Source organism: Vicugna pacos, chromosome 10, assembly GCF_048564905.1.
Source record: "Vicugna pacos chromosome 10, VicPac4, whole genome shotgun sequence".
In the NCBI taxonomy this organism is placed as follows: domain Eukaryota; kingdom Metazoa; phylum Chordata; class Mammalia; order Artiodactyla; family Camelidae; genus Vicugna; species Vicugna pacos.
In genome coordinates this window covers 73,206,453-73,216,289 of record NC_132996.1, presented here as the reverse complement: position 1 = coordinate 73,216,289, position 9,837 = coordinate 73,206,453, and the positions used below count along the sequence as shown (strand labels likewise).

The 9,837-nt window shown below is 62.7% G+C and overlaps 1 protein-coding gene across 1 annotated transcript; it reads right to left on the bottom strand.

The window, feature by feature from the left end:
* Window positions 1-856: 856 nt before the first annotated feature.
* Window positions 857-1,917, bottom strand: PHLDA2 (pleckstrin homology like domain family A member 2). Its single transcript, XM_072970869.1, has 2 exons — window positions 1,434-1,917; window positions 857-1,165 (listed from the first exon to the last, which is right to left on the bottom strand). The coding sequence occupies exon 1, from the start codon at window positions 1,838-1,840 to the stop codon at window positions 1,445-1,447; it is 396 nt and encodes a 131-aa protein (XP_072826970.1). The 5' UTR covers window positions 1,841-1,917; the 3' UTR covers window positions 857-1,165; window positions 1,434-1,444.
* Between the last annotated feature and the right edge of the window lie 7,920 nt (window positions 1,918-9,837).

The following is a 9,837-nucleotide window of genomic DNA, read 5'->3' as shown; positions in this document are numbered from 1 at the left end:
GCCTGCGATGATGCCCTCGAGGTCAAGGGTGAGTGACTGACATTAGGGCCACTTTTGGTCCTTCCTCCCCTCACCGCTGCCTCCCACACCTGGTATTGTCCCAGCCACAAAGGGGAAACAAAGGCCCCTTCACAAGGCCAGGATCAGTGTCCTGTCCCATTCTTCTAGTGTTGGCTTTTTGTCACCAACAGACCTTCTGGGTGGAGGGAGACACCCTGAGGGAGGGGCAGGGGGGGCAGCCCTAGTGTGTCCCAGGCCACCCACCTTCCCAGGCAGGAAACAGGGAAGCTCCCCGCCTTGTCAGGTACCTCAGGCTTCCCCACCCCCATGTCCCCTGCCACCCTAGCAGACACAGTGCAGGCCTCTCTCTCAGATGCCCAGAAGCACTGCCCACCTTGCTGGCCCCACACGTCGGGCACTGGCCAGCAGGAGGCCAGCAGCCAGGGCCGAGGGCTTCTTCTCACAGGTGTGGACAGGTGGCTGGGGTAGGGGGCAGCTAAGGTCCGCCACTGAGTACAGGAGCAGCTCAGATTCGGGGAGGTGCACTGACCTTAGTGGGCCAGCTGGTGAGTGACTTCCCTGAGCAAGCACTGCCCAGTCCTCCCCATTCCACACCCAGGAACGGAAGTCAGCCAGGGCCAAACCCCAAGGCACTTCCCAGCCTCCTTGGGAGAGGCTGCTTGGCAAGGAGGGTGTGGCCAGGGTCCAGCAGAGGACAGTGTTCATTGAAAGCGCATTTCCTTGCCCTTTGGAGGCCTGGGGTGGCTGCTTCCCCTGCTCCAACACACACACTGAATGAAGGGGCCTCTGACTCCCCCTCCCCTCCCCAGAGGAAGCTCACTGCATCACACCCGGCTGGTAGAAAAGAGAACAGCTCAAGTAGTTTATTTGGAATGGACATATTGATGCAAAAAATATATATTATTAAGACAAATGGTTTTACCACAAATATCATCAAAATAAATACATAGATAGTCCAATAATTTAACGCGCCCGCACAGCGGGGGCGAGGCTCCTCGGCTCCGCACGGGAGGGTCCTTCTCTGCGGGACAGGGATGCCGCCCCGGCCTTTGTCCTCGCTGTGGTCAGCGGGTGGGCGCCGCCCGGGCTCCTGCCGCCCCGGGCATCCCCTGGGCTCCTGCTCGACTGGTCCAGTGTGTGGCTCCTGTGGGGAGAGGAGGGGTCAGGGGTCTATGCCCAAGCCCGGGGCTGAGCGGGCTGGGGTTCAGTCTGTGGGTCCCCTAAGGCCCCAACACGGGAGGCGCAAGCGACGACTCCTGCCGCGCGCCTTAGCGGCGCGGCGATTGCGCGGCATCCAGTCTCCTCTCGACAGTGTCCCCTAGACGGGCAGGACCTCCCCGCGACGTCTGAGGTTGACATTGTCCCTCCCCCAGGACCCCGAGCTGGCGGGCGGGCAGGCGGCCGGCACTCACCGCGGCGGCGCTCAGGGCGCGCGGGCCGTCCGGGTCTCGGGCTGCGCGGCGGGCGCGGCGCGCTCCTGGCGGCTGCGGAAGTCCTGCAGGGCGCGGCGGTTCTGGAAGTCGATGAGCGCCAGCGTGATGGCCGCGTTCCAGCAGCTCTCGCCCGCGCAGCGGAAGTCGATCTCCTTGCGGTCGGTGGTGACGATGGTGAAGTAGACGTACTTGCCCGTGCGCTCCACGCAGTCCACCTTGAGGATGGAGTGGAAGCGCAGCTCCTTTGGGCGCGCGCCGGGACCGGTGGGGAACAGGCTCAGGCGGTCGGGGGTGAGTACGCCGCGCTTCTTCTTCCACAGCTGGAAAAGGCTGTCGCTTCGCTTCTCCAGCTCGCCCTCACGCAGCACCTCGCCGGGGGTCTTCATGTCGGCCGGGTGCGGCGGGCGCGGCAGACGAGACGGCTCGACTGGTGGCGGCGCCGGCAGTGCGCTCCGTCGGCCCCGGGGCAGCCTTTATAGAGGCCCCGCCCCGCTCGCTCGGCCCCGCCCACCCCGTGCACGCCCCGCCCCGGCCACGCCCCGGCCCTTCCGCCCGCACCCCCGTCCTGAGCCCAGCCCGCCCCTGCCCCCCAAGTCTGGCCACCGCGAGGTTGCGCGCCGCATGCCGTCCCTGGGCCTCCCAAGGTCGCCCCCTCTCCCTTGCCTGCGGCCTGCGGGCCCCTACCCACCGCTCCTCCGGCGCCCCAGCCCCCCAGCTCCATGGGGCGATTCATGGTCCCCACCCCACCCCGGACGCCGGCCCCACGGAGGAATGTGCTGCGGCCGGCCCTGCCCGCGGTGACTCACTGCCCGGCAGCCCCGGGAAGTGCCCGCGGCTGGGGCCGGCCCGTGGCGCGGTGACGGCGGGTCCCAGACCCCTACCTTCCAGGAGCCCTGACACCCAGCCCTGCTGTTCAGGGCTTGTGGGGCAGATGGAGAACGCAGCCCTTGTTCCTCCCACACCCTTGGGGCCCTTTGCGGGAGACCCCCTGGTGCCCCAGCCCGCCTTCTGTCCCACCTAGCCACCCATCGTCCGCGCCTGGAAGGACCTGCCCTCTCTCCCCTGGGTCAGGCAGAACGGGAGAGCAGATGTTCTGAGCTTCAGTTTTCCCTTCTGTAAAATGGGGACAGTGACACTTGTTAGATTAGGTAACCCACGGAAAGTGCTGGAACAGCTCCCCACAGTGTCCAGTAAGTGTGAGGGGAGGAGAGGCCGTTCCAGCTCCCTTCCTGGGGTCCGTGGCGGCTCTACGTCAGGGGAGGGAAGGAGGACGACTCCGACTGCGACTGCGACTGCGACCGCGCCCGCGGGCGGGCGGGTAGACGGCCGGAGGTCCTGGGAGCCGAGGGGGCGCGGAGTGCATGGCGGGGAGCGGGGAAGGGGGTCGGCCGGCCCGCGGCGGGGCGGGAGCGGTGAGGGCGGCTGAATCATGGCCTGCCAGCCGGACAAGCCTTTTTATTTACCCTCTTCCTTTAAAGGGTTTAATAGGAGCAGGAAGTGATCGCGGGCTCCTCCCGGGTTCCCAGGGGGTGGGGGTGGGGAGAGCCGGCAGAGACCTGGGGGGGCCCCCACCTTCAACACCGCACCGGGCTGTGAGCTGGGCTGGTGCTGTAAAGCAGACACAGCAGGGAAGGCCCTAGTGGCGTGGGGCTGTGAGAGCCACCCTAGCCCTGCAAAACGGAAACACAGGTGCCCTGGTTCCAAAAGTATTAACATTTTCAGGACGGTGACTGGTGACTGCCAAGCACAAAGCCAAGTGTGGGACGTTCTGGGTGCAGGCCCATTAGGCTGGCCCTACCTGCCCTCGCTGTGTGGCCTGGGGCAAGCCCCGTCCCTGGCCCTTCAGGGTCACCCTGAGGAATGAGGGTCACCTCTGGCTCAGAACAGGCCTGGGCAGATGGCAGGCAGGTGGCAGCTGCCCAGTGGTCCCCACCTGTGGGTCCAGAGGGCCTGTAGGAGGGCTGGGCAGCAGAGAGGGCAGAGGTGGGGCCCAGGACGAACATAGGGACGGCTGGTCAGTGTTCTGGTGGGGGTGGGGGAGGGAGCTGGAATCTGCAGGCCTGCAAGGTGTGGGAGGGAGCTGGCCAGAAGGTGAAGGCCGCACAGGGTGGGTAGGTGGTGGGGGAAAGGATCTCCCCTCGGGACAACACAGGGCAGACTTGTAAGGTGGTAAGTTTCCCATCACTACAGGCATCCCAGCAGAGCTGGCCAGCCCATGACAGGCTAAGAGGATTCCAGCATCAGGCAGGTTGAGATGACTGACCCTCCATCCAGGGGCTCTGCCACCTTGGGGCTTGGGCTGTGGCTGTGCTGAGGGGTCCTCTGGGCAGTGGGACCCGGGAAAGGCAGACCAGGGCGGAACTCTGTGCCGCTGCTCTCGGGAGCCACTGTGAGCCTTTGGGTGCCCGGCGCTCTGCCCGGACCCCCTCCGGGACCCACCAACAATCCCCAGCCCCCGAGGCCAGTCAGCAGAACCTCAGACACTGGCATTGCTTAAGCACCTACTGTGTGCCTGCAGGTCTGGCAGGTGCTAGGACCCTGAGGAGAGGGGAGGACCCCTGCCTGCCCTAGGGAGCACCAGGGTAGCTGTGAGGGAGCGGGGGCTGGGGGGCTGGGGCCAAGAGGATGGCTTGGAGGACTCCATGGGGAGGGCAGGCGCCAGAGAGGGTCCCTGAGGAGCCCAGGTCCGTGAGGCTGTGAAGGCTTGCTAGGGGCTGGCGTTCCAGGCCTGTGCTGGGAGTGCACCCAAGGTGGGCATACTTCTCAGCACATTTCACAGATGTGGGAGCTGCGGCCCCAGGGAGGAAGGGACAGGAGAGAGAGGAGCAGAGACAGGGCTTGAAAGTGCTGAGGAATGACCGAGCAAGAGGAGAGAAGTGAGCGCCCTTGAAGACAAGGTGAGGCCAGGGGAGCTGCCCCTCCCCACGCCCACCCCGCCCTGAGCTCCTCTCCTTGCCAGGTCTCTGGGGGAGGGGGCAGGAGTCGCTGCCCAGTGACCTCGGGGTGCCACTCTGACAGGTGGGCATCAGTGGGAGCTGGGGGGGGCAGGTCGTAGCGGGTGGGGAGCCCACCACCCCTCTACCCAGGGGAGGTGGGGACGGCCACCCCCCAGGGGCCCCTGGGTCACTGATTCCACCCGCTCCGCCTCAGTGACTTCCCAGCTCCTGTGAGGCCAAACCAGCATGAAGCCGCCAAACCAGCATGAAGCCGGAGCGAGGAGGGACCCTGTCCCCACCCCCAAGCAGGCCTGTCTGAGGCCCTCTGGAATGTGGGAGCCAAGAGCTGACTTTTCACCCACAGTGAGGACCTTCTAGGGGGATGCCCCCCCAAGGCCATTTGATACCTAGGACCTCAGAGGACCCACCAGGACGGACCCCCTGGTGTGGATTCATTCAGGCTGCACCCGTAGGGAGCCACGCTCCCCGCTCCCCACCCCACGAAGGGTTCTAGCCAGGTTGGTACAGGAGAGGGAGGAGCCACTGGCCAGAGACAGGAGCGTAGCACCTGCAGGGAGGCCAACATGGCCCCGCCCAGCCGGCCTGGCCTCATGTCTCCCTCGTGGTCACTCCATGAGGTGGGGGTGCTTCCTTGGTTTTGCAGGGAACAGGGTAGGGATCTCAGAGAAGTTAAGGGACTCAGGAAGTGGCCTCCCCCAAGCAGCTGAGCTGGTTCTGGGTGGGGGTGTCTGGTGGCTGCTTCTCAGACGGGGAGGGGGCCACACTGGGCCTTGTCTCACGTCAGGCAGCGCTGATCTCGGCCAAGTTTACTAATATTTATCCCAGGGCTGCATCCGGGATTCACCGGAGCCTGACTGAGGGAACTCCCCACAGGCAGACAGAGATGGTCCCCGAACACCCGTATGGGGACACCTGCCATCCCGTCCAGCTGGGTGAGGATGTCAGGCAGCCTGGGCAGAGGCGAGGGCGCTTCTTTGAAACTCACCAGGTGAGGTCATTTCCACGGCGGTGACGAGGCCAGGCCCTCCAGGCTCTTACCCAACAAGCCGGGTGAACGGAAACCATGTGTCAGCAGCCCGGTGCCCGGGGCTCGATACCATACTCTTCCGGCTCCCCTACCTGGGTCCCCCTCCTCTTGCCTCTTCCAGGAAGCCCTCCCAGATTGCCAGGGCCACCCTAAGGCCTGCTCCCACCAATGACATAACTGCTGGGCCTTGGGGTCCCGTTTAGGGCGAGCCTGAGGAGGAGGGCGGGGGAGGCCCTAGCTGCCGGGAGTTGCAGCACCTGAGAGGTGGCCTGATGCCACCTGACCTGAGCCCAACATCACCCGTTGGCTGTGGCCTGTAACTCAGGCCTGCCCTCAGTCCCTCTCCTCAAAGCCGCGGCCTGGGAAAAGTGAGCGGTCCAAGGGCGGGAGGCAGGAGGCCTGTCCCCACTTGGTTCCAGGCTCTCACTGTCAGCCTGGCCTTGGCCCCCCAGGGCTGTGTCCCTTGTCCCTCTGTCTGGCTCCCTGAGCCCCTCAGCTGTAGTCTGACTGGCAGGCCCCGCCTTACTGGGCCCTGAGGATCGAATGAGACTGACACTGCACCTTCCTCCTCCTCGGCCCCTGTCAAGCTCCTGTTCACCCCTCAGGACCCTGCTCAGGAGTCACTATCAGCTCCTGGAATGCAGTGACATTCTAGTCTTCGGGAACCTCCCGGCCCAGCCTGGGCACTCAGGAAATGTTTCTGGAAATGGGTGGACCTGAAAAGCATCCATCTGCCTGTCCGAGACTCCCCACTCTGGGCAGAGCAACCGACGTGGGGATCATTTGTTTGTCTGTGGAACCGAAACAGCTGGTGGTGGGGGTTGTCGGGGGGCGGGACCGGGCCAGGCAGGCTCAGGCCTGGGGGGCAGAGGGGAGGGGCCTCTCCCATCACCACAGAATGGACGGGGAGAGGGGGGAGCCGCTGGCATTCTCGTCACTGAGCAGACTGCCCAGGGCCTGGTTCACGGGGACAAGAGACCTTTCTGGAAGCTTGAATGAACGAGTGAACGAAATACAGGAAAGGAGGAGGGTGGAGGTGGACGAGGCATGGCCACCACCCTCTGAGTAGTGGCCAGCCCTCGCGGCAGCTGGGCGGCACCACCACAGGACAGGCAGGGCGCCCACCCTGACCTCCAGCGTCCGGTGCAGCTGGGCTGGGACAGGGCTCTGTCATGTGTATTTTAATCAAATTCTTTCCAAAAGAAAGTTATCAAAATAGTAACAAAGTGTTGACACAAAAAAGTAAAAAATCGCTGAATGATTTCAAAGTTTTGAGTCATCACCTCTCATGATCCCATCCCAGGCCCACTTGACGTAGCAAGTGACTTTTGATCTTTTAAATTTATTTTTAGTTAAAACATTTAATGATCCTTTTTAAAAGATGCATTTGCATTTCCTCAAAAAAATTAAGACTAGAGTCACCATGTGACCTAGCAGCTCCACTGCTGCATGTGTCCCCCAGACGTGAACGCAGGGACCTGAGGTGCTTGCCCACCCAGGTTCACAGCAGCATCATTCACGACGGCCAGGAGGTGGAGGCCACCCAAGTGTCCCCTGATGGGTGAATGGATGCACAAAATGTGGTCCAGCCACACAACGGGGTATTACTGAGACGTGAAAAGGAAGGAAATGCCGACCCGGGACACAGTGCCGATGAAACTTGGGGACGTGATGCTCAGCGAAACAAGCCAGACACAGAAGGACGAATCCTGTCTGATGCCACTCACGCTCATGTGTGCCCCCCAGAGGCACCAAATTCATAGTCGGACAGTCGGATGTTGGGGGCAGGGGTGGGGAGTGAGTGTTTCATGGGGACAGTTTCAGTTTGGTAAGACAAAAGACGTTCTGGAGACAGACAGTGATGATGGCCGCACAGTATTGTGAATGAACTTAACGCCACTGAGCTGTGTGCCTAGAAATGGTTAAGATGGTAAATTGTATGTTACGTATGTTTTACCATAGTTAAGAAACTGTGCGTCTGCCATCTTTGTCGTGCACATCCTTGTGTCTGTTTGAGAGCCTCTGGAGTGGGTTGATGGTCCCCAGAGGTGTGTCCGTGTCCTCACCCCCACTGACTGTGACTTACATGGTAGAAGAGTGACTGTTACCTTGTACGGCAAGAGATACGATTAGATGATTAAATTCAAGAGCTTGAAAGGAGGCGCTGGTCTTGGATTACCCAGGGGGCTGAATGCCATCACAGCTGTTCTTATCAGAGATACACTGGAGACAGAGGCTGGAGGGATGTGGCCACAGCCCCGAGACAGCTGGAACCTCTAAAGCTGGAAGGTTCCGGAAGGATCCTTCCCTAGAGCCCTGCCAACATCTTGATTTTGGATGTCCGACCTTCAGAACCACGAGTGTAAATTTCTGTTGTTTTAAGCACCACAGTTTGTGGTCATTTGTCACAGCCACCCCAGGACAATGATACAGCCCCCAGGCAGTCGGTGCTGACCCTGCCCTCCCTCTCCTACAGCCCTCCCCCTCCCCTGGGACTGGAGCACACAGTCTAGTGGCAGATGAGGACCAGACAAAGGTGATGGGGTCATTAGCCGGCCATGGGTGGTGAGGTCAAGGCTTCCTAGGGATACGGGTGACTTTTGAGCTGGGTTTTCGAGGATGAACAGGAGTTCTCCACATCCCCTGGCTTGCCCTGGGCATGGGCTCAGAGCTAGACGTCCAGTGTGCTCTGCGGAAGTCTGAAAATCCAGACGGAAACACTGCCTGTCTCAGGTGGGGAGCCTGAGGCCAGGTCTTCCTGGCCCTAGACTCGGAGCCTGAATGGATGTGGATGGCGGGAGGCGGAGGTGCCCTGACAACCTGAGTCCAGCTTGTGTGGCTGAGAGGATGGATGATCTCCGACCCAGACAGTGAGGAGAGGTTTGGGAGCTGCCTGAGATGGGGGAGCACTAGTGGGGAGGGGCTGGTCAGAGGGGCCCGCCTGGCCCCTCCTCTGGTGGAGACGCTGGTTCCTTTGGCCCATCAGCCTCTCTCTCACTCGGCACTTTGCCGGGTGTCCTGGCCCAGGCTTCTTGGGCCCCCTATCCAGGCATCTCATGCTCTGAACAGTGTCCCCTCCCTACCTCCCACTTCGCAGGCCAGAGGCCTCGGGACCCCCTCCCCTGCTCCCACCTCTCCTATGCCTCTTCTGCCACCCCTTCCCATCCCAGCCTCTAGCCTGGCCACCCGTGGCCATCCACATGCGTGCCCTGGGGGCACTGCGACAGATGACAACATGCCTGGGGGCCTGGAACAACACAGATCTACTACCTTCCAGCTCTGGAGATCAGACCCGGCCCAGCCCCATCCTGAGCCCTCTGCTGAGGAGCTGGGAGTGGCCCCTGGGCCTGGCCCCCACCCAGTCTCCCCCTGTTCTTCTCAGAGCCCCTCTGCCCCGCTGTCTGAGGGGACCCCAAGGACAGGGCCAGGGTGCCCCTCAAGATCCCCTCCCCCACCTCCACTGCAGAGCTGGTAAGGGGCTCGTCCAGGTCACAGCGGCTCACAGCCTGGGGGTCCAGATGCTCACTTCTCAAGGGTCGTGGTCCTCAGCAGGGGAAGCCCTGGTTGCTCTGCTGGGATCTTCCAGCTGCTGCGGAAAATGGGGCAGCCATAGGGTAAAGACAAAAAGGCCCAGACATGCACTTTGGAGCCTCCGTGTCCCCCAGCTTGGCCCCAGACTCGCTGAGGCCGAGGGCCTTGACCTCCCGACAAGCTCCCAGCCGGCAGGCACTGGGGAGGCCGGCGAGGGCAGCCCTGGCCTCGCACACCCGGCCTTCCTCTCCCGAGTCCCCAGGGTGGCAGGTGGTGGTTGTCCTCCTGTCTCAGATGCAGAAACTGAGTCCCAGGGAGGCTGGGGTGTGGCCGACACTCCCAGACTTCTGGAGGAGCCCTGGGGAGCACCCCTGCCCCAGCGGAAGGAGCCCATGGAGGGTGTGTCTGTAGGGCCCAACCTGTCCTCCTGGGCCTGGAGGAGGGCCCCAGACCCCGCGAGCTCAGAGCCAAGTTGGGCGGGGCTGGGCCAGGCCTGTTAGGTCGTCATGGAAAGTAACATCCGGCCACCACCCTGAGCTGAGTCTACGTGGCCAGGCTGGCCCAGTGGTGACATCGCTGGCGGGCAGGGGCTCCGCCCAGACGCACCAAGGTGACTTGGCCTCAGGGGTGTGTGTCCAGGCCTCACCTGCCTGGTAGCCTGAGGAAGGGTCGTGCTGAAAGGGGGCCCTGGGGTCAGCGCCTGGTGGGAGTCCTCGCTGTGGCCCAAGTCGACCACGGTCAGAGGCCCCACCTCCAAGGCTCAGGGGCTGTAAGGAGGGTCCCAGGCATGCGAGGTGCCCAGAGAACCACACCAAATTCAGAGGAACTGAAAGTCCAACCTGGGCCAGAGAGGGAGCACCTGCTGTCA